The sequence below is a fragment of the Microtus oregoni genome, unplaced genomic scaffold, assembly GCF_018167655.1.
Source record: "Microtus oregoni isolate MIOR12 unplaced genomic scaffold, Mior012 000015F_ref0000493, whole genome shotgun sequence".
NCBI classification, from domain to species: Eukaryota; Metazoa; Chordata; class Mammalia; order Rodentia; family Cricetidae; genus Microtus; species Microtus oregoni.
The window spans coordinates 259,910-287,849 of record NW_024543074.1 but is presented as its reverse complement, the minus strand read 5'-3'; the positions used below and the strand labels follow the sequence as shown (position 1 = coordinate 287,849).

The 27,940-nt window shown below is 50.6% G+C and overlaps 1 protein-coding gene, 1 non-coding gene and 1 pseudogene across 2 annotated transcripts; all 3 read right to left on the bottom strand.

Annotated features, from left to right (window-relative positions):
* Positions 1-329: 329 nt before the first annotated feature.
* Positions 330-7,485, bottom strand: LOC121456122 (nuclear receptor subfamily 1 group D member 1-like). Its single transcript, XM_041663980.1, has 8 exons — positions 6,900-7,485; positions 3,972-4,295; positions 3,613-3,701; positions 3,364-3,508; positions 2,422-3,065; positions 1,923-2,108; positions 1,291-1,501; positions 330-660 (listed from the first exon to the last, which is right to left on the bottom strand). Exons 1-8 carry the CDS (start codon positions 6,928-6,930, stop codon positions 461-463), a joined length of 1,830 nt encoding a protein of 609 aa, XP_041519914.1. The 5' UTR covers positions 6,931-7,485; the 3' UTR covers positions 330-460.
* Positions 7,427-22,744, bottom strand: LOC121456148 (annotated as a pseudogene).
* Positions 22,745-27,546: 4,802 nt separating this feature from the next.
* LOC121457238 lies at positions 27,547-27,651 on the bottom strand. The gene has a single exon (XR_005975730.1). It is a non-coding gene; the product is annotated as a U6 spliceosomal RNA (small nuclear RNA).
* Between the last annotated feature and the right edge of the window lie 289 nt (positions 27,652-27,940).

The window sequence follows — 27,940 nt, the reverse complement described above, 5'->3', positions numbered from 1 at the left end:
AATAACCCCCTTGGGCACCCCCTTAGACCTGCGTGCTGTTTCCCCATATTCTCCCATCTGCTGGCAGAGTACCCACCCCACAAGCTGACCAGATGGAGAGGTGCCCCCCCAGCCTTGGCAGTAGTCCCCTCCACTCCCACCCCCCCAAACGAGCACACATCACAGAAGCCAACTCAGCTGTGAACTATTGGATTTGAGACAGGAACAGAACAGATCAGGGGGCCAGAGGAGGGTGGGGGAGCAAGAGTGGTTTAAATAGGGGAGGATGGGAAGCATGGTGTGGGGGTGGGGGAAGGGTTATTTACAAGAAGGCTCAGGGGGCCAGAGGCTCATCTTGGAATATTTTATAACAATATAAATAAGATTCTGGTTTGCTTTTCCTTTTCGTCTCGTAAAGGAGAGAGAAGTGCAGAGTTCGATTCTGTACAAGGGGGCAGCGGCAGAAGGCCGGCCGGGCGGGTCACTGGGCGTCCACCCGGAAGGACAGCAGCTTCTCGGAATGCATGTTGTTCAGGGTCCGCAGGTCCGGCAGCTTGAGCAGCAGCTTGGTGAAGCGGGAAGTCTCCGAGGGCCGGTTCTTCAGCACCAGAGCCCGAAGAGCCCGCAGCAGCGTCTCCTGGAGCTGCTCCACCGAAGCGGAATTCTCCATTCCCGAGCGGTCTGTGGGGAAGACGACAGCAGTGAGGCAGGCTCCCTGAGCTCCTCCTCCTCCTCTGACGAGGACCCGGAGGTCTGCGAGGACCTGGCAGGCAAGGCAGCCTCTCCCTAAGGCCCCTCGGAGGGTGATGGGGGAGGAAAAGGAGGGCGCTACTTACTCCTCCTCCCAGGCCTCTGCCCCAGAGCAGGGCATGCCCAAATGCTGGGAGCAAGGCCACAGGCTGGCCAGCTCCAACCCCTCAAGACCACCCTCCTACCCTGAGCAAGCCACACATGGCCAAGCTCCCTTGCTATTTGCTCTGTAGTTCCCCCTGCCTGGGATGCCCTTCCCCCCTCTGCCTTGCAATATCTTGTCCCTTTGAGGCCCTTCTCAAGTGTCACCTCCTTCCCCAGCTCTCCCAGGCAGAAATAGTTGTCTGTGCTTCCTTGGTTCATGCTTCTACTGTGACACTTATCTCACTGTTTTATAATTAGTCGGGCATGAGTCTGTTTCCCAAGCTAGACTGTGTCTGAATCATGTCTGTACCCCAGTGCCCAGTGCAGGGCCTGGCATAGAGTAGGTACTCCATAAAAGGTATGTTAAATTGAACTGCGTGTGTGCCTCCTCCGGGGTCAGGCGAGAGCTTGGCCTACCTGCAGAGACAAGCACCACAGCGGTGAAAAGGCCCAGCTCCTCCTCGGTAAGCGCCAGGGAGTTGAGCTTCTCACTGAAGTCAAACATGGCATTGAGCAGGTCGCCCATGCCCATGGCACCGAGCTCCTGCAGACTGTAGGTTGTGCGGCTCAGGAACATCACTGTCTGGTCCTTCACGTTGAACAATGATGCAAAACGCACCATCAACACCTAAAGTGAGGTGGGAGGAGCATTTGCCAAATGACCCTTACGGTTTGCCCCCAAAACGTCAAGTGTGTTGCCTTAGATTGCCAGTAATGGGGAGGCCTATGAACGGTCAATGGTGGGGGGCGGGGAAACCCAGGTGGAAGTGCCCACCAGTTCTGGAATGTACATTTAACCTAAGACCATCCATCTACTGTTGAGAAGTGAGGAACAATGTGTCCCAGGGGTTACTCGGATGCCGTGAGTTTTGAGTAGACACCAAAGTTCCACATTGCCGGTTGTGGTAGTAGGAGTTAGTTCCACCTCCTCCATCAGAGAGAAAACACAGTTCCAAAGTCTCTGTGAACCCCTTTACACCCTAGTCACCAAGCTATGCTAACTGGGTCCTTCCCATAGTCAAGAACAGGGAACAGCAACTTCTGCTCACCTCAAAGGTGCCAGCCTTCAGTAGGGTCACCTGGTCATGCTGGGAAAGGTCACGGAAGCCGGGAATGTGCTTGGCAAACTCTACCACCTCCCGCACAGCAGGCGTGAAGCTCATTGAGAAGTCTTCCCAAATCTCTTGCACGGTCCGGCCACTGCGTCCGTGGGGATACATGTTCATGGGACATGCCTAGGGGGAAGACGGAGTAAGGAGAGGCATATCAGCCAGACGGGCTCACCTGGGCTCCCCCAGCCCGACTGCTTTCCAGGTTCTGCCTGGGCTAAGGGCTATGGCCCCTGAGGATGGGTCTCTCACCTAAGATAGCATTCAGTTGCCAACTGGTGGTTAAAGGTTCCCAGGCAGAACCCAGGCTTCAGGGTAGAATAGCATTTCCTGGGCAGAGGGTATCCCCACTGTCAGGCTCCGGGAACGCTAGCTGCCTTATGCTGGGTCCAACCTTCCAGGCCCCCTCCCTCTCTCCACACTGGCTCCGTGCCCTCACCAGCAGAACATTCTTGGTGTTGCCTTGCCGTAGACTGTTGGCAGGTGCCTCGCCTTCTGAGGCCGAGTATACGTGGGTGGGGCAGAGACGATGCCCGTTGTTGTTGGGCTGGTGGCAACTATGGTGGGCAGAGCCGGAGGGCCAGGTAGGAGGGTAGGAGGAGGGGCTCTGGCACAGACCGTTCAGCGCTTCGTTATGACGCTGAGCCGCCAAAATGTTGTTGTCGTTAGGGGTAGGCGGGCACCCCTGACTCTCCCAGCGGTGTGGGGTAGTAGCTGCAGGGCTACTTGATGCGTGATTGGCATTGAGATTGCCAGGTGAGGTGCCTAACTTGTCATGGGCGTAGGTGAAGATTTCTCGATGGGCCCGAGCCACCTGGGATATCACATCCTCTACGGTGGGCTCAGGGCTGGGGGATCTGGGTGGTGTCAGCTGTTGTGGGAACTGAGAGAAGCCCACCAAAGGTGTCGGGGCTGGCGCAGGAGGTGGTGAGGGGCCTATGGAGCCTGAGGTGGGGTGTGGGGTAGGTGAGGTCTCCAGAGGGCACAGGCTGCTCAGTTGGTTGTTGGCCAAGTTCATGGCGCTCTGCATCTCAGCGAGCATCCGTTGCTTCTCCCTCTTGGGGATGCGCCCGAAACGTACAGCTGCAACAGGATGAGAGTAGTGCCAGGAAGTTCTCACAGACTCACATGCCTCCCTCCCTTCCTTCCTTCCTCCTGAAAGGGCAAGACCCTGAATGCTGGGGTTCCACTTCAGAACTGAGACCAGCAAGGCCACTCAAAGGGTAGGATAGTAGATGACGGGGCAGTGTGGGGGAGGGGAGATGAATGGGGGACGAGCGTGTCTGCCCAAGATGTTAACACATGTGCAGCCTCCATGCAAATGACATGAACTGGGTGGAAGGAAATGGGGCCAGGAGGAGACATGGGCATGCTGCCTTACCATCTCTAGACATGCCAACGGAGAGACACTTCTTGAAGCGACACTGCTGGCAGCGGTTGCGATTGATGCGGACAATGGAGCAGTTCTCGTTTTTCAGACACCGTTTGTACTGGATATTCTGTTGGATGCTCCGGCGGAAGAAGCCCTGGGAAGCAGGGGCGACTAGTGAGCATCTTCATCTAAACTGAGCCTTGCCTCACAGCGGGAGGGCAGCACCTGCCGGGGGTCCTCTAGCCCAACCTGCCTCACCTTGCAGCCCTCACAGGCATGCACGCCATAGTGGAAGCCCGAGGCCACGTCCCCACACACTTTACACAGCAGCACCATGCCGTTCAGCTCTGTGGGAAGAGACAGGCAGAGCGTTAGCAGAGAGGCTTCAGGGGCCTGGGATGTGGAGGCTTTCCAGGCTGCAAAGGAGGGGCTCCCAAGTCTAGGAGCACTCAGGTGACCAGACCAGACCAGACTGGACTGGACAGAAGCTCGGACAACTCTAACAGCATCCCAAAGGTCAGGATGTAGACTCTGAGGGTAACTGGCAGATGGAGACCAACTATCAACTGAATCCTCGGTCACTGCCTTTCCCTTAAATCAGCTGGGTGTTCACTCACTGGTAATGTTGCTGGTGCCCTTGCTGGGAGACACTCGGTTGCTGTCTTCCATGGCCACTTGTAGACTTCCTGGGGGGCTCCCATTATAGAAGGATGAGGAGGAGGCTGAAGAAGGAGGGCTATCATCACTGAGGCTGGGTGGTACACTTCCAAAAGAGCGGGTGGGGTCCTGGGTGAGGGAGCCAGTGGGTGACGGTGGGAAGTATGTAGGACAACCTTGAGTCAGGGACTGGAAGCTGCCATTGGAGCTGTCACTATAGAGGGACTCCGGGCTGGTCCGGCTGGGAGAGGAGCCACTGGAGCCAATGTAGGTGATGACACCGCCTAGGACGAGAATCCAAGAGGAGGGTATCAGCCATCGTGTCTGGGGTTCAAAGCACCACCTGATCACCAAAATACTGCTCCTCTTAGGAAATATGCGTGTGGAACACCTAACCTTTAGGTAATAAGCAATTCTCTCACACACACTAGCCATGACATGGTCAACATAAAACTCTAAGAAACTCTCCATCATATACTACATATGATGGCCAACCTCGTCACAAGGAACACCCAGGGCCATTTGTTTACACAACACATTCAACTTCTGCTTAGGGTGTGAGGCATAATCCTACTGGGCACCTCAGACATGGGAACCCCTGCCCTAGATATTTTCCCGGGGGAAGAGCAACTGCAGCTAGTAACTCAGTTATAAGGGGCAGCTTTGGGGATGGGAAGAGCAGCTGACAGCCGTTCACAAATAAACCAGCTGCCAATTCTACACCAAGACCTATCCAGTGAGGGACTGTGAGGAGTAGCTAGCCAAGTGTTAAGAGAACAGAGGTCATACAAAGGGAAGGCAGTCATTTATCCCTTTAAGCCCAAAGACACAGTCTCACAGAGAACCGCAGGGAAGGACTCGGTTCAGCCTGGCTCCCCTGGCCTCCAAGGGATGAGTCACAATGACTGAGTCCAAGAAAGACCTAGAGATAAGAGCTGCAGGAGATGGAAGGAAGGTCCAGCCTGGGGATTTAGGCATTCCCCCTTTCGGGGCTCAGCCAGATGATGACTTTGGCTCTACAGTCACTCGGGGACTCTGTCCCTCTGGTTATATCGCCAATGACGTGGTTCTGCCCCTGTGGTATTTGCCGAAGAGGAGGATGACTTGCCCGCCACACCTCTGCCAAGCACTTTGCTTGGCCTGCCATGGGTGGAGTGGGAAAAGGGAGGATTCCCAGACACGTGTGTGTGCTGACACATGCCATGCCACCGTGTCTACAGAAGCACATGTCTTGCTCACCCACTGACACACACTAAACTAGGCAGGGCAGCCTTAAAATAGCTCAAGGTTGGTCCAGGGTGAACCCAGCTGCCCGTAAAATAGTTGCAGAGTGGCTAAGCGGGTACGGTTTCACGCTGGGCTGGGGGATGGGATGTTTATGTGGACCTAGATGAACTTGACCTAGTTTATCTATTCTGAAAGAGGGCATGAGAAAGTCACTCAAAAAGTCTTCCAACTTTGAACGGAGGGGCACTGCTCAAAAGACCCTAGTTCTTAATCTAGATGCGTATCACTCCCAGTCTGCTTTCCAACCTAGAGGAAACCAACGCTTCCTCTTGTAGTGTTTTCCTTTCCGCAGGGAAAAAAAACAGCACGATGAAAAGAAGTACGGTTTCTGCTTTGATTCTAAGATGTTCACGTTTTGGCCAAGAAGACATTCGTGGCAGGCAAAGAGATACTTGAGGAACAGTATGACTTTGGGAACGAACATGGAAAAACTGGGTCTAGGAGCAGTTTAGTGTTTTTAGATGATGTTGGTGCGATCGGAATAGAGGGGAGTAAGGATGATCTAGTGTGAGGTCTCGCTGGGAAGCACAAACTTGAGGCCAGAACAAGTCACAGAGGTGGCCCCATCTTACTCAAGTCTCGGTCATGGAGGGTAAAAAGGGTCAGGCAGTCGGAGAGGAAAAGAAGGCAGGCGGGGGCAGTGAGTCAGCCCAGCTTCACCCAGATCTAGGTGGAGAAGGGCGGGGCGGGAGCCTGGCCCTCAGCTGGCCTCACGTCCCCGCTCCACGTGTGCCCGTTGCACGTGGCTCCCCAACGAGGAACCCCGGAACTCGAAGCACCGCCTTCTCCTCTTCCCTTCGGTAGCGCAAGCAGAAACCCGCCCTCGCCCCGCCCCTCCGGCGGCGTCCTGGGTCGAAGGCTGGGCCCTAAAACCAAGCTGGGCCGGGACAACTGAAAGGAGGAGGGAAGGGAACACGCGTCGCTCAGGCAACTTGAGGGGCGGAGCTCATTATGTAACGAGGCCGGGAAGCAATGACCAATGGGATGGTGGCCACGGTTCTACTGAATGAAAACAAATGCAGCACGTGGGTCGGGCTCTGCAGCCATGTGAGCCCTCCCCGGACTCAGGCGCTGTGGGTGCCCTGCCTGGAGATGAGCCCCAAGCACCCGACTCCTTAAGTGGAGTTCCCTACTGCCACTGAGGATTCCCCTGCAAGACTGACCCATTCCTTCAGACCCTCTAGTCCCACAGCTTCCCAGACTCCCTGGAAGTAGTCTAGAACTAGAGGAAAGAGAAAAGCGACAGGCATACTACATACAGCTCAAAGGGGTGGACAGATGGGGACGTTTCCAGACACTGCTTCAAAGTGCTCGGTCTCCCTAAACTCTTCCACTCGCCACTAGTATCCACCCTCCATCTCATCTGCCCAATATTCAAGTTCCTCGGGCTCAGGGGAATTCAGAGGGGTAGCGGTGAGGATTTGCTTTAGGGGCATTCCCAGCCAGAGTAATCCGCTCTGGGAACCCTACTTAGTGGCTCTCAGCACAGTAGCAAACGCCGGTCAGAGGGAATCCCCAGTCCCTTACAAAGTTCCTCTCATAAGCCGTGGATGGAAATGGAGACAGTGACAGAGCAAGGATGAGGATAAGAATCTCAGTACCTGTGTTGTTGTTGGAGTCCAGAGTCGTCATGTCTTCACCGGCTGAGAGCGGTCATTCAAACTGGACCTTGACACAAACTGGAGGTTACGGTAGTTTCCCTCGCCCCCTGGGCAATGGCTGAGGGAGGCAAGTGGACCCCGCGGCTCGAAATCAGGATTCCAGGCACCGAGCAGTAAGGTTTGGGGGTGGCCGGACTGCAGCCCTGCAGAAGGGTAGGACGCTGAGGCAACCGAGGTCTGATTTGCATGGGAAGAGCAGAGAGAATGTGTGTGAGCAATCAGTCTGCAGCAGATCTGGCTATAAGGTAACAAGAAGGGTCGCGTCTCTGCAGTGCACCGGATGCCACTCCTGAAGGCTCCGCAACGCTGCAGGGTAGCGAATCTGGAGCTCCGGGTGCAAAAGTCCCAAAGGGAGAGAAGCTGCAACCAGGAAGTAAGTAGGTGATGGAGAAACGAGGCACCCAGACGCAAAGAGAGACGTGTGCCCTGCTACGTTCCCTCAGCAGTAATATTTCACTCTGCCAATCTCAACCGCCTTTTGCCCGAGCCTTTCCCTGGGACAGAGGGCTCTGCGCAGGCGCCAGCAGCCCAGGGTTCCCGGGCCGCACGCGGCACTGGAGCAGGTACCATGTGATTCCAGGGAGCGCCTCGTGCCCCAGTGACACACTTTTCCAGCAGCCGGCACGTTGAGCTCTATGCGTCTGCGCACCGCCAAGATTGTCGGGATTTGTAGTCCACTGATAAAGTAGGCGGAGTGCGTATAGTCCCCCTTTTCTGCTAAGCAAAAGTGCTGGCTGGCAGCGGGGAGGAGCTGAAAGTGTACTGGGGTGGAGTTTTCTGAAGAGTCAGGGTGGCGTGTTTGGAAAGCCTTGTATGGCAAGGGCATGTGAATTCCTGGGGAGGGCCTGGCAAGGCTTACTGCTCCATGGGAGATCAAAGCTAAAAGGCCCTTTTTGCAAACCTAAGCAAACGTGAGAACTTCACGTGATTGCAGAATTGGCCTCGCCCTGAGGTTACTGGTGACAGGTTTGGGGGGATGGGGTGACGAGACACGGTAAACAAGCTGGAGAAGATTTCCCTGGAGTCAAGAATTTAAGCTGCTTTTTGCTATGGTGACAAGGCGGGATAGACAATGTGTTCCCCTTTCCCTTACACCCCCCCTCCCCGTCCAAGGAAGAACACCCGCGAGAAAGGAATGACAGAGTTGGGCTATCCCTAGGGACTCCCTGTTTGCTTATATGACACCACACTGCCCACTCAACTGACTCTGGGGTGAGTCATTTCCCTTTATCTGGGAAATACAAAGGACAACAGAGGGAAACTTCATAGTGAAAGCGCTTTAACATGGAAGGGTCTGCTCCCTGCAGTGCTTCTTGGGAGCAGGAGTTCCCTGTTACCAGACAGGACAAGCGGCTCATCCCCCCCCCCCCATTGGCAGGGTGTGGTGGCTCATGCCTGTCATCACCATACTTGAGAGACTGAGGCAGGAGGACTGCCGTGAATTTGAGGCTGGTCAGCGCTACATGGCAGGATCCTATTTAGGAAGGGAAAAAAATTCTTCCTTCCCCTTACTGAAGAAGAAAAGAAGCGACTGACCTAAGGTCGAGCATCCACTGTTTGTTTTTGTTTGGTTTTCTGAGACCTGAGTTTCTCTGTGTAACAGCCCTAGCTGTCCTGGAACTAGCTCTGTAGACCAGGCTGGCCTCGCACTCACAGAGATCCACCTGTCTCTGCCTCTGGAGTGCTGGGATTGAAGGCGTGCGCCACCACCCGACCACTGCTTGTTTCCTATGAATACCACAGAGATCTGGATAGGTGAGCAGATGAGACACTGAACGGACTTAGGAGCAACTAGCATCTCTCTTTGAGAGCAGCAATTGTGCCAGGAATAAAACTCGGGTCTGCAGAAGAGGTATGTTCTAGGGTTTGGGCTGTACAGAGATGGAAACACCCGCAAGCAGCCAAGTGCGCTGAGCCACTCGGGTCTGCAGAAGAGGTATGTTCTAGGGTTTGGGCTGTACAGAGATGGAAACACCCGCAAGCAGCCAAGTGCGCTGAGCCACCTGCTTCTCTCTCCCAGTCCTCCTTAATCGCAGTGCTTCTGGGGACGGCTTTCTTTTTTAGCCGAAGCCTTTCTTCACTTGCTTTTAGGCAGCCCCGGAGAAAGAATGGAATCCTGGGAAGCAGGGCAGCCACCTAGGAAGCAGAGAAAACCACATACGCAGGCACCGCGGTTTGTCCTGGGCTGCTTGGGAAACAGAACTAGGAGGACCACTTGAGTCTAGGGGTTTGAGACTTAAACAATATGAGTCACCCCACCACCACTACCACCACCACCTCAAAGCTGGAGTGAGGGCAGCAAGGAAAAAGTAAGCCGGGAGTTAAGGGCAATGATGTTGACTGGGCAGCAGGCTTCAACTCTGTCCCCGCCCACACACCTAAGAGTGGGACAGACGGGAAGCAGGCTTTTCTCTGGCCCGCCCTGCCCCTTGGGCCCAGAGCTAGGAGGCTGCTGCAGAGCACCACGGGAGGAACTGGGAGGAGCTAGGACAAACAAGGAAAGAGGCTTTCCAGGAAAACTTGGTTTTTTGAACTCAGCCTTTACTCCCTTTCTCCTCCCGCTGTGTATGGAAGGAGAGTTGGGAGGTGAGCTGGTCTGTCCCCGGCTGCCTAGTCTTTGTGCCTTCATGACTGGGTCAGTGCCAGGGGACCCCACCTAGGTATCTGTCAGAGCTGCTCAAGATCCAAAATCGCATTCCCTCCTACACAGTGCGTTCCCCTTAGCTGCTCTGGGGGCCCCCAAGGCCCTCTGCTTTGTTTATAGCCGTGGTGGTCCGGCCCACATCCTCTAGCTAAGCATGTTTCCAGAAGAAGGAAGGGCCAGAGGTCAAGACTCTCCTCTGGAGTTTGCAGCCAGTGGGAAGTCAGAGGGAACCAGAGCTGAAATGCAGTCAGCAAGAAGCAAGGTTGTTTTGCTGTCTGTGTGAGGTATGAAGGCAGAGGCTGGGAGGAAAGGAAGGAGGGGCTTAACTCTGACCCCTGTTTCCTCTGCACCTCACACAGGGCTCTGCCTTTTTTTTTTTTTTTTTTTAGACGGGGTCTAGTTCTATAGGATGGTCTTGCAGTTTTAATCTTCCTACTCCTGCCACCCACGGGCTGGGTTTGCAGATGTTACTAATACACCCAAGTCAAAGAAGTAACTGAATGTCCTTGCAGTGGGTATAAGGATATGCGCCCACTTCCCACTCTCTGGCTCTTTTGTTGAATCTAAGGGAATAAAGTGAAAAGTAGGGCTTTTTCTTGGTTCTAAAAAATTCTGATGTGTAAATTGTGCTCCTATATCAGGGGCTTCTGGAAGAAGGGCAGAGGAACCAAGGAACCAAAGCAACCAAAGGGATGTGTTCTCTCACCTAGGGGGAACTAGAGTAGATGGATGGCCTCTCTTTGACCTAAACCTTGGTGTAAGACAACAGGTGTAGGGGCTAGAGAGATAATTTAGGAGCTAGGAATCAGTGCTGCTCTTACAAAGGATAAGGGTCCAATTCCCAGCACCCAACATGGCAGCTCACAACACCTGTAATTCCAGCAACAGAGAATCTGGCACACTCGTCTGGCCTTCACGGGTACCAGGCACACACATACATGCAGGCAAAATGCCCATACACATAAAATAAAAATTAAGCTTAAAAAAAAAAAAGACAACAGGTATAGTTTGGTACAATCTACTTATAGCCAATATGGTGACTGACCATACCTATGATCCAAGTAGTCTAGAAGCTAAGGCAGGAGGATTACTATGAGTTCAAAGTGAGCCTGGGCTACTTAGAGTTCCAGGCCACTGATCCTTGATTATAGTAGAAGACCTGTATCAATCAATCAATCAATCACCCTACCAAAACAAAAACCAAAAACAGCAATAACATCCTTCACCCTCCCCTCAGCCAGACGTTTTAGCTTACTACACACATTGACACACAGCACACGGACGCACGCACAAATACATACAGGGCGGGCCAATTTTGGCTCCCTGGAGGCCAGGTTCAGTGAACAGCACTGGATCCATATTGTACACACTTCCACTTGGCTTCTTTGAAGTTGGGGAGTCCGAGGAGTGACCTCATGCTTTGGAGGCTTTGTTGGCATCTCTGTGTTTGTGTTTTCAATTATGTCTTTTGTTTTCCCAGGATTCTTTGAACTGGGGACGACGTCAGAAATAGAAAAATGGGGGCTGGAGAGATGACTCAGCAGTTAAGAACACTGGCTGCTCTTGCAGAGGACCTGGGTTCAGTTCCTAGCACATACATGATAGTTCTGGTCAGAACTCCTTGGCATGTTTTTTTAGCGGGGGGCGGGACTATGAGTATGAATCTAAACATGTGCAGTGAGTCCACGAGTGGGTGGGTGTTTGAGCCGAGATCTATTCTCCTTGAGAGTAGGCAGTTCTGGGTAACAGGGCAACACCCTGTGCAAACCTTGAGTGGCCTAAATCTTGGGCAGACTGACTGAGGGTGGGTCCCTACTGAAAATAGGTCAGGCTTCAGTTAGGTGCCTTCCCATCCCCCTCCTTTCTCACCAGAGAACCATTGTCCAGGGTAGAAACCTGTTGGCCAGGGTGATGCAAACCCGGGATAGAAACCTGGGGATGCCCCTGAATCAGAGAACCAGACGTTTACCTAAAAGAGATTCATTCCTTACCTTCCTGGATCATTTTCCTGGTTCCTAAAAGGGCAACTAGTTTTCCCTAACCCATCCAAAATCCCACCATTTGGGGAGGATCTCAAGACCTGAGGAACAAAGTCTGAGTTAATTTGTTATGAAAACTTGAGAAGAGAAAAGCAAGGTAGGAGCCAGGGATGACGGGGTTCAATGGATGTGTTTCTCCACCTTTTCCCTACTACAATTCTTTCAACAGAAATCAGATAGCAGATTTTGTATTAAGTACCAATTGTATGGCGGGCACTGTGCTAAGGACCTCATAAACATTTTTTTCCTTTGGATTTCATAGCAATTCAGAGCTGTAAATTACATTTGGATTTTGTTTTGTTTTGTTTTGAGGATCTACCCTGTATCCCCCAGAGATGGGGTGTCTCTTGCTGTCCTGGAACTCCACCACCACCAAGCTGTAGATCACATTTTATATTTTGGAGATCAGAAAACTGAGGCTTAAAGATGTTTATTAATGGGGCTGGAGAGATGGCTCAGAGGGTAAGGACACTATTTGCTCTTCCAGAGGTCCCGAGTTCCATTCCCAGCAACCACATGGTAGCTCACAACCATCTGTAATGAGACCTGGTGCCTTCCTTGCCAGCAGTACATTGTATGCTTAATAAATAAATAAATCTTAAAAAAAAAAAAAGAAAAAAAGATGTTTATTAACCTGGCCAGGATTGCAGAGGAGACTAGGAGATTTGTCTTGAAGCTGTGTTTACAGAACACTATCAAAGAATGACAGACAGAATTAATAGAGATTATTGGAAACATAAAGTTCCCTACCCCAGCTTGGAACAGCAATTATATGTCACTATCAACAATCACGACAGAGCCGGGAGTTCAGTGCCAGGCTGAAGAAGAAATTCAACTAGCAAGACGTTCCCTCCCAGAGAGAATGGTAACACAGGGGATGCGTCTGAGCCGCATACCAAGCCCTGTTTCCCAAGCCATGGTGGTGCTGTGAAGGGAGGTGAAGCATCAAAAAGAGAAACTTCTGTTCCCTCCCGTAGAAGAACCTCAGCTTCCCAGAACCTCTCCTGTAACTCCAGCATTTTCTCTCCCCTTAAACTCTTTCTCCAGCCTGCATTCCCATGACCTGGTCGTACAAGGTAGGAATGGATCAGAATAGGATGCAAAAACCAAACCAAAGCCATCAGCCAACAAACAATCAAACAAAGCAAAAAAACCTTCCACATGGGCTGCTCCAGAGGAGAAGGACTCAGGCAGACATCTGGGCTCTACTCTCCGCTCAAGTCCCGTAATTATAGGATCCACAGCTGGCGGTGGGTGGGGGAAGGGCGATAGGCCAGGACCCCCAGAACCCCTTGGAGCTTCCACCGAGGGGATATATTAAAACTGAGTTGACCCAGGTATGGTGGCTCACACCTTTGATCCTAGCTTGGAAGGTAGAGGTAGGCAGAGTTCTGTGAGTTCCAGGTCGTCCTGGTCTACATAGTGAGTTCTAGGTCAGCCAGTGAGACCCTTTCTCAATGAATGAATGAATGAAAAGCTGGGTTTGCTGAAAGTCTGGAAAGCCATCAAGGACAGACAGAAGTTGTGATATGGCCCAAGGAAAGACAATCTGGCTTTCCCATTTATCTGCCTGAGAATTGCACACCTTTAAAGCCACCATCCAGGATCAAGGATACTTCAGGGCTTTGGGAACTCAAAGGGGAGTTCTCTGAGCTCAGGATCTTTGTCACTTCACAGGATCCTGGCGGTGGCCTAGACTGTCCTTAGTAATGCAAGATAAGCCCCAGGTGACCCTTTATCTGGTAAAGAGCCCACCTTCCCAGCTAGGGGGACAGTAGTATCTGGCATGTCATGTTGATGTCTTCTGTCCATTCTTTGCTATACCATTGCTGTGGCCTGCTGGTGAGACCATCTTCCATGCTCCTGGACCTGTGTACTGGCTGTCCTTGAGTTGAGCCTCTGAGGACAGAGATGCAGAGAAGTGGGGGGGGGGGGGGGGTGTGCATGTGTATGTGTGTGTGTGTGTGCTTGTGTGTGTGTATGTGCTTGTGTAGAGAGAGAGAGAGAGAGAGAGCAGGGTGCCTCTGTGCCTGCCTTATCTCCATTCTAAGAGGCATCTCAAACCCTCTCCTGATCCAGCATCTCCTATTTTTTGGGCTTTTGCAGCTATCCGTGCAGCTGTCTAGGGAAGCCAGAGGCTCATGACAGTCCTCGTGAGGATGGACTTCGGAGGAACTGGGGCCTGGGCAGGCATTGGGGGCCCTGTGTAGCTTCTGGGAGGCTTACATAAACACTGGCTGGGATGAGGAGGGAGGGGAAGGTACAGTGGGTTGCCCAGAAAAAGAAAAAAAAAAAAAAAAAGCAACCCCCGCCCGCCAGCTCAGCCTGTGTGGAAAGAAGGAATAAGGCTCACGTTCTGGTCCCTCCTCCCGCCCCTCTCCACTGGTTGCAGCTGTTGGTTGGAAGGTCTGCAATATGGTGGGGGAGGGAGGCAGGCAGAGGAAGGAGGGAGAAGATGCTACTTCACAAATTTAGGATCCTGCCCCCTCTTCTAAATCGGGGAGGGGGGGCGCTGGCAATTTGATGAGATTTTCAATGCTGCAGGAAGGCGCTTTGGCTCATTAGGATGCGCAGTTTGCACCCTTGGAAAAAAAATCTGTGCTAGTTGCAAAAATGCAGACGTGTGTAGGGGCCCAGAGGAGAGATTAAAAAAAATAATAATAAAAAAATAAAAAGCGCCAGCTCTGCAATGCAGGATCTGCAAAGTTTTTGGTGTGCGAGGAAATGTGGGTCGTGCTCATTTCGTTCGCTTGTTCCTGCTAACCTACTGTCCGCCTGACTCCAGCACAGCCTCACCTCGCAGCGAGAGGCACTGCGGTGCAGAAACAGGGTCACCAGTGGGCTGTGGCAGGAGCCGCCGCGGTCTGGAAGTAGGGGCTCTGGGGTTACAGTTCCTGTGGGCGGGTGGAGGGGACGCTTCAGTGAGGATGAAAGCTAAGCCTGCCTTTTGCCCTGCCGCTTGCTCTGGACAGCAGTCAGTGTGACAACCTTTCTAGGTCTCCAGTCCTAACCACGGACAACCAGAGGGACTTCCCTTTCCAATCCATCGTCTCCCACAGATGGCTGCAGCCATATTCTTAGCTTTCTGTCCCCGACTCACATCCCTGATTCTGCTTGTTCTAATCATGGTGGACGCTAGCTACACGAATGTGTGCCATTGGACCTCCTTCCTAGAAAGAGGGGACAGGGACCTGGTGTGGGGAGCCCAGGCTGCGGGAAAAGAAGGTCTCAACTTGGAAGCCAGAACCCCACATCACAAGGAGGCTGGAGTGAGAGCTGCTGTGCACTTGACTTGGAGAGGCCCTTTGTTATTTGGGGGGGGACTCTGGGCCGTGGGGGCTGTCAATGCTGAGGGTCTGTTTGGGAGGTGAACATGCTGCCTGGCTGATTGCTGACTGTGCTCCCGGTGACTCCGGAGAGAGACAGAAAGGACACAAGCAGATCACAGGGCAGGAGACAACAGGGCGGCCCAGTGGCCTTTTGCTTCTTTCCCCCTTCTTTCCCTCCTGCTTCCCCGGCCACTGGAGGACAGGCCCGAGTGTGTTTGTGCCGTCTTGGAGCTCACGCGGGCTGCCCGGGTCACATGGCCCGGGCATGTGCAGCCTGCTCCATTTCTACCACAACAACCCGCTCATAAACAGCCCGGCTGCTGCGGCGGTGGCGGCGGAGACATGTGCAAGCGAGGGGGTGGGGCACGTGGCCCTGCCCGAGCCAAGGGAAGGACTGGATTGCTCAGCGCTGCCTCCACCCCGGCAGGCACTGGGCTGCAGAGCCACAGGAAATTCCTGGTGCTCCCTCGCTGGAGCAAAACATGTTTTTGGGGAAGTGACTTTCAATACGGACTAAATAAAAAGAGCACAGACATTGACGTGCCTGCCCTACCTCGTGTGGTGGGGGGTCTGCGCAAAAGGGAGGTGCTCATGACGCCCCCTCCTCCTATATAAGATTGCAATCAACCAGGTCTTCGTGGTGAGGGGCTGGGATTCATTGAGGAGAGAATTCTCAGGGCAGTAATGGAGAGTATCAGCATTATCTGGAACCCTGTGGGAAATGCAGGTTCTCAGGCCCACGGGAGGCTCACTGATTCTCAAACGCTGAGGATGTGTTGCTTAGGGAATCTGCTTTAGGACGCCTTCCAGGGGATTTGTTGTGTGAGGGAAACGCAGCTCTAGGTCTGAGTTCTCTCCAGGACATACAGCCATAATCTGGGGATATTTTTACCTTTCTCCAATGTGGGGCAATATCTCAGAGTTCAGTCAGAAAGCTTAGTCCGATTTAGTTTGACTCTGTGCAAAACCCATTTATCGGGTGCCTCCTGTGTACCAGGCTTCTGGTAATGAGGGCAAATGGCACACCAGGAGAGGGATAGTGAGTTACTGTTCTCCAAAGGGGAGTAGAATGTACTCGGAGGAAGAATGAAGCAAAGGGAAGACTATCCTCCATTTTCCCTCCCCTTCCTGCCCGCACCCCCTTGTTCTGAGATTCCTGTTAAAGCAACTGATTAGGGGGCTGAAGATACAGGCCTGGCTTCAGATGAGGTGGCAGACACCACAGGACCTGCTTTGGCAGTAACGCACCTCGATATCCCTGCACCCAGAGGCAAAGGCAGGTGCATCCTTTGAATTTGAGGCCAGCCTACTCTACACAGTGGGACCCTGTCTCAAAAGCAAACAAAAAAAACAAAGAAATGTCCCCTCCCACAAAAAGAAAAGCCCACCATGATTGTGATTCTATTTTACTGTTTTTGAGTCTAAAGGTAGAATTTTTCCCCCTTATTTATCTTTTGTTTGGTTTTGCGGTGTGTGTGTGTGTGTGTTTATCTGTTTTGAGACAGGGTTTCTCCGTGTGGCTCTGGCTGTCCTGGAACTCACTCCATTGTAGACCAGGTTGCATTTGAGGGATCCGCCTGCCTCTGCCTCCCAAGTGCCGGGATTAAAGGTGTGTGCTTTCCTCCCTTGTTTATTTTTATTATTTTATGTGTATGAATGTTTTGCCTGTGTACTGCATGCATGGCTGGTGTCTGCAGAGGTCAGGAGAGCACTGGGTCTCCTAAAACTGGAGTTACAGATGATCGTGGATGATGGGAACCGAACCCAGGTCCTCTAGAATAGCAGCCAGTGCTCCTAACTGCCGAGCTGTCCCTCCGACCTTCCACTCTTGTTTTGTCTTGAGCTAGGTCTGACCATAGACCCTGATTCCTCTGTGTGAAACGAAATGAACACATTTGCCCAAACTCATATTGCCTAGAACTCTCCAGGGTCAGGGTAGGAAGAGTCAAGAAAAGGACGAGAGGGTTGGACGTTCCCTGGGTAAAATGAGTTTAGCAGATAAGGAGCAGGAAAGGTTTGTCAATAAGAAAGGGTGGGGATAGCACCGGCCTTCTAAGCCAAGACCCAAACAAAAACTGTGGCCAGAGGGTCTCGAAGATAAATCACAAAGCTTCCTGAGAATGAAAGCTGAGCCTGGTGTGTGACTGGAGAGTGGAGGCTACACACCAGAACCAGAACCTCCTTATGTAGGCAAAGAAAGCAAGAAGAAGGGGGATGCCAAGGATGGGAGCATGCCTTCCCTCCCACACGGGTAACTCAGCGCAGGCTCAAGCTCCTCTTCCAGACTCGGCTCTGACCCCTGACTTGGCTCTGACCCCTTGCCTTCTTCATTCTCCCTGCTTTCTTTTCTGAGCAATATATATATTTTATCTGAATCTCATGGTGCTCTTCCTTTTGCTTCCCTGCAAGACTTCCTCTAGGCCTGAAAGGCTCTGGGCCCAAGGAGCAGACGGCCCTGCAGGCTCAGCTGCAGTGACCTACATTGTCTCTCCCCTAGGCCTGGGGTGTGGGGGCTGAAGTTTCCAGATAGGAACTTGGGAATCTGGCACAGGTCTACAGATGATGACGGCAGGAGGACTGGCTGCCAAAGTGGCACTAGGGATCCCTGAGGCAGGGGGCGCCACCAGACTGAATTCCCATTCTTCGTCTCAGGACCTTGGTGGATGTATCAGAGGCTTCTCCTCCCACAAACGCGAAAGTACTTTTAAGCAGCGAGCCCCTTCAGTAGGACAGAGGGGTCCCTGTCAGGCTTGGCCTCCAGCCAGGAGATCTGAAAGTGGGTTTTGCAGGCTCTTCAGATTCTTGCCAAACGCACCCCAGTCAAGCTGCACTGGGCTGCAAAGATTTCCTTGGTCTTGATCTGGATGAGCGAGTTCAGCTCTCAGCTGATGTATTTCAGGGAAAATGGAGGCTGAGGCAAGGTCGGGTACTCAGAACCCGGCTTACTCCTGGCTTTAACTTTATAGAGGCTTCAGACCCAAGGTTCTGCGAAGGAACCTGAAGAGATGAATTGGCATGAATAACTTAGGGACCGAGGCCCTGACAACTGAACCCCTCCTTCCAGGCACGGAAGGCAGGTCCTGAAATGGTTGCCTCCCTCCCCTACCTATTGTGAGCCATAGAGCTCAGGATGGCCGCCTGCCCCCAGACTGGTAGATGTGTTTACCCAGGCTAGGAAATCCTATTGGGGTGGGGGGAGGAAATTAGACTGCGGTCACAAAGAGTGACTTCAGAGTCTTTCACTTAGCAGAGAGAGGGGTGGGGGGAGGGGAGACAGGCTGTGCAAGACTGGTGGCTCTGTGTCCAAAGGGCTTCCCCTTGCCAAGCCCCACCCCAAAACCCAGGAAGTCCACAGCTTGGCACCTGGCCAAGGCAGAGCATTCCTCAACCTTCTGACCGGCTGTGGGATGGTTCCCACAGGAGGAGGGGGAGGGGAAGGAAACTAGTCAGTGAAGAAGTGACCGTAGCGTGGAAGGTGAGGGTGAAAGGTGGAGAGTTAGCCTGCAGTGCCACGGGCGCCTTTTAGCGGAGACGAGATCGGATGCTATCCAGCGGCTACGCCAGGGGTCTGCAGCTTCAGAGCAGAGGGCCCTTGCATCAACTCTCCGTTCGGGGTCGTCCCTGGCGTCCTAAGTTGTCCTCTAACGGCTACTTCAGTTTGCTTTCTCTCTCCGGTGCTCTGGTTGAGCTTGGGCGCCCCCGAGTGGCTAAGAGCGGGAACTGCAGATGGGCTGGAGAGGCGTTTATTGGGTCTCCCTTTGCCTAGACGTCTCTGCCCCTCCCTTTTCCTCAGCTTAGCTAAACCCTGGACTCTGGAAATAGCACCTGGTAATGGGAGTGTTGACAGATGTTGAGTTATAGAAGAGCAAGTGGCCCAGCCAGAGTTTTCAGTCTTCTGACTTGATCTCTTTGGAACTCTTTTCTTTAAAAGTAGGTGCTCCAGCCGGGCGATGGTGGCGCACGCCTTTAATCCCAGCACTCGGGAGGCAGAGGCTGGTGGATCTCTGTGAGTTCGAGACCAGCCTGGTCTACAGAGCTAGTTCCAGGACAGGCTCCAAAGCCACAGAGAAACCCTGTCTCGAAAAACCAAAAAAAAAAAAAAAAAGTAGGTGCTCCAAGCCAAGCGTGACAGAACATACTACAATCCCAGCACTTGAATGGTCAGGGCCGGGGAGTTTAAGGCTGGTCTGAGCTAATAGTGACACCATGAGGTAAAGGAAGGGAGGGTTGTGATCAGGAGTGGTGGGGTCTCAGGACTCTCCCCATTTTTTCCACATTTCCACGCTTCATTCCTTATGTGTTTCTTGGCCTCAATAAGATCTCTTTTCTTGGGCTCCCAGACTTGCAGCTCCTGGGCTCTGACTTCTGTGACCTTGGAATCACAAATAGCCCTACAATCATTCCACTTTTATTTCCTCCTCCTCGATTTTTTTTTTTTAAAACTGGGTCTGGAAAGACAGCTTGCTGATACCTTCTGAGACCAGAAGTAGGCATTGGATCCCCTGGAACTGGAGTTTAAAGACTAGTTTAGTTTAAAGACCACGTTTGCTGGGATTCCTCTTCTGGAAGAACAAGCAGTGGTCTTGGCTACTGAGCCATCTCTCTGTCTCCTCTGATCCCAGTCTTCCTACCTTAACCTCTCTAGTGCTGGGACTTACAGGCTCGAATCACTATGCCAGCCTACTAAATTGACCCTTTCTTCCCCACACCACTTAGTCTTATCTTTCCACAATCACCTCTCCCCAACGCTTTTATTTATTTATTTATTTATTTTGGTTTATTGAGACGGGGTTTCTCCGTGTAACAGTCCTGGTGGTACTGAAACTCCCTTTGTAGACCAGGCTGGCCTCAAACTGACAGACATCTGCCTGCCTCTGCTTCCCGAGTGCCAGGATGAAAGGTGTGCACCACCACCACGAGGTTCTCATTCCAACTCTTTTATTTCTAAACAGGAAAGGGAAGTTTTTTTTTGTAGCATGAATTCTAATTGGTCTTAATAATAAAAACCCTAGAATCAGCTATCGGGTAAAACCTGATCAGCTGGGTAATGGTGGTACACACCTTTAAATCTGGAACTTGGGAGGCAGAGGCAGGAGGATCTCTGTGAGTTCGAGGCCAGCCTGGTCTACAGAGCTAGTTCTGGCACAGGCCTCAAAGCTATAGAGAAATGCTGTCTCGAAAAAAAAAAAAATAAAACGAACTGAAGGATGTGAAAAGCAGAGCAGCCAGCCACTGGTTCTTCCCTCCACCTCAGGCCAAAAGGGCGATCCTGTCTCTACCAAACTTCAGACTGCATCTGAGCTCCTGTATCCTGCAGCCTTATATCTCTCTTAACCACTCAGCTACTTCTCCAGCCCCAGGCATTGTGTTCTTAAATTTACTTCTTGCTGTCTGGGAGCAATTTTTTAGAAAAGAAAAATTTGGGTTCATTGTCAAGTCCTGGGAGAGGTGGCTGTATCATTGGTTGTCCAGGCTCTCTGCATAATGGGAAGTCCAGGACTTGTCTAAAGTCCAGGGTTTAGTAGCCTGTGAGGCTGGATCATCTCATCTAGCCACCTCGAGATTGTTCGGAGCAGTTGGTGGTCCAAAGCCAATCTTTGGGTGGTGTTTTTCCACTTAGTGGTGTTATCACCGTCCTGGTAGGATCTTCCTTGTGGGCCCCGACCTCCTGTTGGTGTATTCTTCAGATGCTCTCGCAGTTCATGCATTAAACCTCTGAGACCTATGGAAGTGAAGGAGTTGATGGCAAACCAGGTATTCCGTGGGTTGTGTCGGGGTAATAGACCTTTAAAGAATGGCTGTAGAGTCTCATATTTTAACCTCGCATCCAGCTGAGGAAGACCCATGTATCCACACAGTTCCTGGAAAACTATTTTGACAAAAATTTTACTAGATGATGGAGTGGTTTCTTCACTAAGCTTGAAACATTCAACAACACTCCATGGAAGTGAATCTGTGTACAAAAGGTGAGCAAACACCTCAGCGACACTCCTCAACGGTGTGTTTCTAAGCAATGGATGCTATCATAGCGTTCTTTGAATAGACTCGCAAATGATTCCACATATTCTTTTTTTAGCGTGCAAAACAGCCCAGATAGCAAGCCAAAAAAATTTTCGTAGGTCCTTTGTGGGGCACAGCAATCAAGGACCATGTTGCAGAGTTCTTCTGCTTAGCGCCCAGCAAACTCCATCTTCAGCAACTTGTGTGCACATTCTTCAAAAGCTAAACCTGACTGAATAGCAAGATACAACGAAATGAGACCAGGTTGATTTCTGTTTTGTCATGAATAGTTATTTTTTTGTCCTCCTTCCTCTTCTTCCTCCTCCTCATCTTCACTACTTCCAGCTTCTTGGTCTGTGTTTGAATCACTGTCTCCTTCATCGAGAATTTCCTTTTCAAGCTTCGTACTTCTCTTCATTCTCCATAAAATCAGCATCCATCTTGAAAACGTTAAGAACATCTTCTGGATCGTAGTCATCCTCCAAGGGGAGCATATGGGTGAACTGATCATCCCCCTCCGCTAAATCAAGTCCTTCCTGAATAACAGGGTGCTCCTTGAATCTGTCCTTCTATAGAGCAATCATTACTTCAATCGTATACTGAACTCTTTTTTTTTTTTTTTTTTTTTTTTTGGTTTTTCGAGACAGGGTTTCTCTGTAGCTTTGGAGCCTGTCCTGGAACTAGCTCTGTAGACCAGGCTGGTCTCGAACTCACAGAGATCCGCCTGCCTCTGCCTCCCGAGTGCTGGGATTAAAGGCGTGCGCCACCGTCCCCCAGCCGTATACTGAACTCTTTTGCCGACCTCAGACTCACGTAGAATGTCTCGCAGGTGTTCAAAGATAGCACTGGTTCCTCTTGGTGACAGCTGGGTTAATTTGAGGCCACACTCCTTGAGGAAGCCGATAGCTTCCTCAACACTGTCATGTGTCTGTCTCTCCAGCAACAAAGTGAGCATCTCTGGGCACAGAACCTCATGTGCCACATTTTGGTTGGTAAGATCTGCCACAAAATTTGAAGCAGTCAGGCAAAGTTGCTTGTCGTTCCTTTGATATCTTTTCCGGAAATTAAGACTTAGTCTCTTGAGGATCAATTCTCCAATCTGTGGGAGTTTTGAGTTGCTTATCGCCACCAAAGCTGCATAAACAAGAGTGAAGACTGGAGAAGCGCTCCGCATTTGCATGACAGACCTGGCCGGCAGGCCTCTCCCTCTGACTGTTTCCTTGAAGGATCTCTGGGATAATAATGTTGGAGGTGTTGACCTTGTTACTGAGACCATTGGTTGATTCCTTCAGGGCCTCCCAGATCATCCTCTGATAGGCTACGCTGTTTTCATCTGGGATCTGCTCCTGCAGTTTTGCAGGAAGAATAGATGCTCTCCCCCAGTTCGGATGAGCAGCGGATCCTGCTCATCTTTCTTCTTCTTCGTGGGAGGTTCTTCCTGAGTAGAACTCCAAGTTAGTGTTTGCCCTGGGCTCCTTCTTCCAGGAGATGGGGATCTCTGGGACCTTTTCCCGCCTGCATCTCTTTCTCTGTGTTTGTCCCCACTTGGTGGCTCCATGCTGTCTTCGTGAGAACACCCTCTTCTTGAATGCTCACAGTCTGACTGGCTGTAATCGGAGTAATCTCTATTCTGGCGGTGGAGGGGGGGGGGGGGGGACACCTTTCTTGTTCTGCAGATCTGTCTTGTGGGGAGGAGTTCTGGTGGTGTGAATTGTGACTCTCCCTTCTGTCATGACCAGAAGAGTGTTTCTTGTGTCCCACAATCCGATTCATTTTCTCGTGCTAGTTTCCTAAATAGACTAGATTCTTCAAGTCGGTTCAAGAAGCAAATACTCTGCCCATCAAAATCCCAGAAAAATTCTTCAAAGGCCTTGAAACAATGGTACTCAACTTCATTTGGAAAAGCAAAAAACCCAGGATAACCAAAACAATCCTGTACAATAAAAGAACTTTTGGAGGCATCACAATCCCTGACTTCAAACTCTACTACAGAGCTACAGTACTGAAAACAGCCTGGTATTGGCATAAGAACAGACAGGAGGACCAATGGAACCAAATAGAAGACCCGGATATCAATCCACACATCTTAGAACACCTGATATTTAATAAAGAAGCAAAAAATATCAAATGGAAAAAAGAAAGCATATTTAACAAGTGGTGCTGGCATAACTGGATATCAACATGTAGAAAAATGAAAATAGACCCATTTCTATCACCATGCACAAAACTCAAGTCCAAATGGATCAAAGACCTCAACATAAAGCCAGCCACACTGAATCTTATAGAAGAGAAAGTAGGAAGTATACTTGAACACATTGGCACAGGGAACCACTTCCTAAATAGAACCCCAGCAGCACAGACACTGAGAGAAACAATTAATAAATGGGACCTCCTGAAAGGGAAAAGCTTCTGTAAAGCAAAGGACACAGTCAACAAGACAAAATGACAACCTACAGAATGGGAAAAGATCTTCACTAACCTCACATCAGACAGAGGTCTTATCTCCAAAATATACAAAGAACTCAAGAAATTGGACACCAGGGATGGAGAGATGGCTCAGAGGTTAAGAGCATTGCCTGCTCTTCCAAAGGTCCTGAGTTCAATTCCCAGCAACCACATGGTGCCTCACAACCATCTGTAATAAGGTCTGGTGCCCTCTTCTGGCCTGCAGGCATAAACACAGACAGAATATTATATATGAAAGAAAGAAGGAAAGAAAGAAAGAAAAAAAAGAAATTGGAAACCAAAAGATCACATAATCCCACAAAAAAAAAAAAAATGGAGCCGGGCGGTGGTGGCGCACGCCTTTAATCCCAGCACTCGGGAGGCAGAGGCAGGCGGATCTCTGTGAGTTCGAGACCAGCCTGGTTTACAAGAGCTAGTTCCAGGACAGGCTCCAAAACCACAGAGAAACCCTGTCTCGAAAAACAAAAAAAAAAAAAAAAAAAAAAAATGGAGTACAGACCGAAACAGAGAACTCTCAACAGAGGAATCTAAAATGACTGAAAGACACTTAAGAAAATGTTCAGCATCCTTAGTCATCAGAGAAATGCAAATCAAAACAACTCTGAGATTCCATCTTACACCTGTAAGAATGCCAAGATCAAAAACACTGATGGCAACTTATGCTGGAGAGGTTGTGGGGAAAAGGGAACACGTCTGAATTGCTGGTGGGAATGCAAGCTGGTACAGCCCCTTTGGATGTCAGTGTGGCGATTCCTCAGAAAATTAGGAAACAACCTTCCTCAAGACCCAATAATACCACTTTTGGGTATATATCCAAAGGATGCTCAATCATGCCACAAGGACACGTGCTCAACTATGTACATAGCAGCATTGTTTGTCATAGCCAGAACCTGGAAACAACCTAAATGCCCCTCAATTGAAGCATGGATAAGGAAAATGTGGTACACTTACACAATGGAGTACTACACATCTGAAAAAAAAATAACAACAGCTTGAATTTTGCAGGAAAATGGATGGAGCTAGAAAACATTATTTTGAGTGAGGTGACCCAGACACAGAAAGACAATTATTACATGTACTCACTCATAGGTGGTTTTTAAACATAAAGCAAAGAAAGCCAGTCTACAAACCACAATCCCAGAGAACTTGGACAACAATGACACTAAGGGAGACTTACATAGATCTAATTTACATGGGAAGTAGAAAGTAGAAAAAGACAAAATCTCCTGAATAAATTGGGAGCATGGGGACCTTGGGGGAGGACTGAAGTGGGGGAGAGGCAGGGAAAGGAGCTGAGAAAATGTGGAGCTCAATAAATACCAATGAAAAAAGAAGCAAGTACTTGATGTTCTGAGTTCCTTGACAGCTTTCTTTTTCTATCTTTCTCCACACACCACCTGTACGAATCCACAGGGCAAAGGGACGATCACAGGATCTCGACGAGTCCTCAGACTGAAGGCTGTCACTACCAAACAAACCTCAGACTGCATCTGAGCTCCTGTCTCCTCTAGTCTTCTATTCCTCTCTCAGCCCAGCCATCTCACTCCTGGCTCAGCCTCCCTAGGGCTGGGATTAAAGGCCTGTCATCCCAAGTGCTGGGATCATCTTTGTGTGAGCTCAGTTTCTGCTTTAGATGGCGTCAGTCCTACTGCCCAGGGTGGCCTTGAACTCACAGAGATCCCTCTGCTTCTGTGTGTCCCTGAGTGCTGGAATTAAAGGAGTGTGCCACCACTCCCTGAGCTCTGTGGCTAACTAGTGGCCTAACACTACACTCTGATCTTCAGGCAAGCTTTATGTGTTCGCTACAAACAAAATATCACTACAAACCAAAGTGTTGATAAGAGAGAGACCTCAAAACAGGTTGAGCGAGCACAAGAATCCCATCCCTCTCTTTATTATGTGTTTACCAGACACAGGTTTTCTCTATGTAGCTCTGGCTGTGCTGAAACTTGGTGAGGAGATTAGACCGTTCTCAGAGTCAGAGAGATCTGGACGCCCCTCCCGCGCTAGGATTAAAAGCATTTGCCACCAATCTGGGCCTTGGGCTAATTTTTAGTGTCTGCCTACCCTTTCTTTTTCAACACCATCTCCTGGGGCTTTTTCGTTCAAAGCAAATGCTCCTAATGCTGAAAGGCAGACACTGTTTTAGAAACCTGTTGACTGAGCTCATAGGAGAACTACTTAGACTGCTCTTGGGGAAGGTCATTTAGGAAGAGCCTACCCAATGCAGAGAGCTCGGTACCCATAACCCAGTTCATTATTAGGGAAGGCCCTCAGCTCTTTGTCAACACTGTGAAACCTAAGGGAGGCAGAGCCGGTGTAAAGATAACCAACCTTTACTAACCCCACACCAAGACAATTGTCACTGATAATTCCCTCTAGGACTTGTCTCTTTTCTTAAGGAGGGCACTGGGGACTGACTTCAGGGGCTCCCGTTGTTACCGTTCCTTTCAGGTGTGTTACTGAGCTACAGCCTCAATCCTTTTACTATTTTGAAACAGGGTGTGGCTCAATAGAAATAGCCCAGACTGGCTGTCTGTGGCTACCCTCTTCAGCCTCCCCATGAGCCCGGCCTTCTTTTGTTTCTGTTTTGTTGACATAGGGTCTCCTCATTAGGTAGATTTGGTTGGCCTGGAAATCCCTGTGTTGACCATGCTGACCTCTAACTCAAAGGTCCCCCACCTGCTCCCCTGCTCCACCACACCGGACCCGGCCCTTAAAGAGTCTTTAACCAGAGAACTCAGGAACTGAATGGATATAAACTCATCTTCAGCCGAAGCAGCCACATTACTATACAGTACGTGAGCTCTCAGTAACTCCCCTAGCCCAGGCTGCTGCCCCAAAGTCACCCTGAAGAGGGCACTTTTGTTCAGTGGCTAGCGGATGCCAGCTACAAGGGAGCCTGAGGAAGGAAACATAACAATTGACCACGTGTTAGGGGTGGTTCTCGCAGGGGTTGCTGGGACAAGGAAGGGAGGTCCACGTGGAGTGGGAGGGACACTCTTAAAGTTTTGGTGGGGCTGGCATATAGAGGGGAAACAAACTACAAACGTAACACCCAAATGTGAGTTGTTTCTTATTGTGAAGGAAACTGTAAGAAGCGAGTGGGTGTTACCCGGGGACAGGGACTCCGCAGCCCGCCGGAACGCAGGGCAGGGTTTCTGGCAGTAAGCGCCCTGTGCCCTGCAGACCTTCAGCGGAAGCTTCTGGCTCGGGGCTGGTTGGTTTCCTAACCTCCATCGGCAAGGGAGACTTTTCCTTTTCCTCAAGAAGGGAAAGGTGGCGAAGCCGGCCGTGGTCCCCCTCCTGGGCCGGTGAGGGACTGAGTTAATGTCAGCCAGGCAACTCCAATTCTTATTTACCTTTCTGAGCGCCTCGGAAAGCTTCCCAGGAGAATCCTCTCCCTGGAGAGAAGCCAAGACAAACGTTCGCTTTCTTACTACCAAGTTCTGTCCCCTGTTAAACAGCACCCTCGTTGTCAAAATTGGAAGAGCCCCCGCAAGATGAATTACTCCAGTTTTCCTTCTCTAGGGGCTGTGGTGGTGGTCGGTTGGGTGTCTGGGAAAAAACCAAGACCCTGGCAGGTAACGTGGCTTATTGAATGCCTTTCACACCGCAGGGATGCCTTCAAGGAGTGGAGATAATGGGAGGAATGGAATTCTGCAATTCCATAAACCTGCGTGGGAGAGTGAAAGACTTACTGTTAACTCTCTGCAGACTTGCAGCCACCCTATAGGGAAAGTGGCTATCATCCCAGGACAGATAAAATAGCTAGGGACTTGATTTACGGGTATTAAACACTGCTTCTCTTTAGGTTCCCTCGCAAATGACTCCGCTTTTAGTTTGTTGTTGCTAGGACAGGGTCTCTCTCACGTTGTAGCCCAGGCTGGCCTGGAATTCTACAAACTGAACTCAAAATCCTCTGGCCTCACCCTCCTTCCAGCTGGGATTAGGGGCGTGCCCCACCACACCTCTCCTGGCCTTTACACTTTGAAACCTCTCTTCCTTACGGGTTTAAGTTCACGGGTCACGGAAGGGTAAAACCTAATGGTTTTAAGAAGCAAGCTTTTTTTTTTTTTTTTTTTTTTTTTTTTTTTTTTTTTTTTTTTTTTAATATGGAACGCTTCACAAATTTGCGAGTCATCCTTGCGCAGGGGCCATGCTAATCTTCCCTGTCGTTCCAATTTTAGTATATGTGCTGCCAAAGCGAGCACTAGAAGCAAGAATTCCAATGAAAGTAATTCTTTGCCTGGCCTGGAGGCTCACACCTGTAGTAACTTCAGCACTCCGGAAGGCGGTGGAAAGCCATAAAGAGTTGGATGTCAGTCTGGGCATCCTGCCTCAAAAAAAGGCCCCAAATCAAACCCTGGAAAGACCTTTCTAAGTTTCCTGTGGGTTATCCCTTGAAGTTGAGCTACAGTCAGGCTGCCAATCCAAAGATTCCAGTCTTGTCTTTGGGGAAAAGGTATGTTTACTATCTGATGTAGTGAAATTGTAGACTTT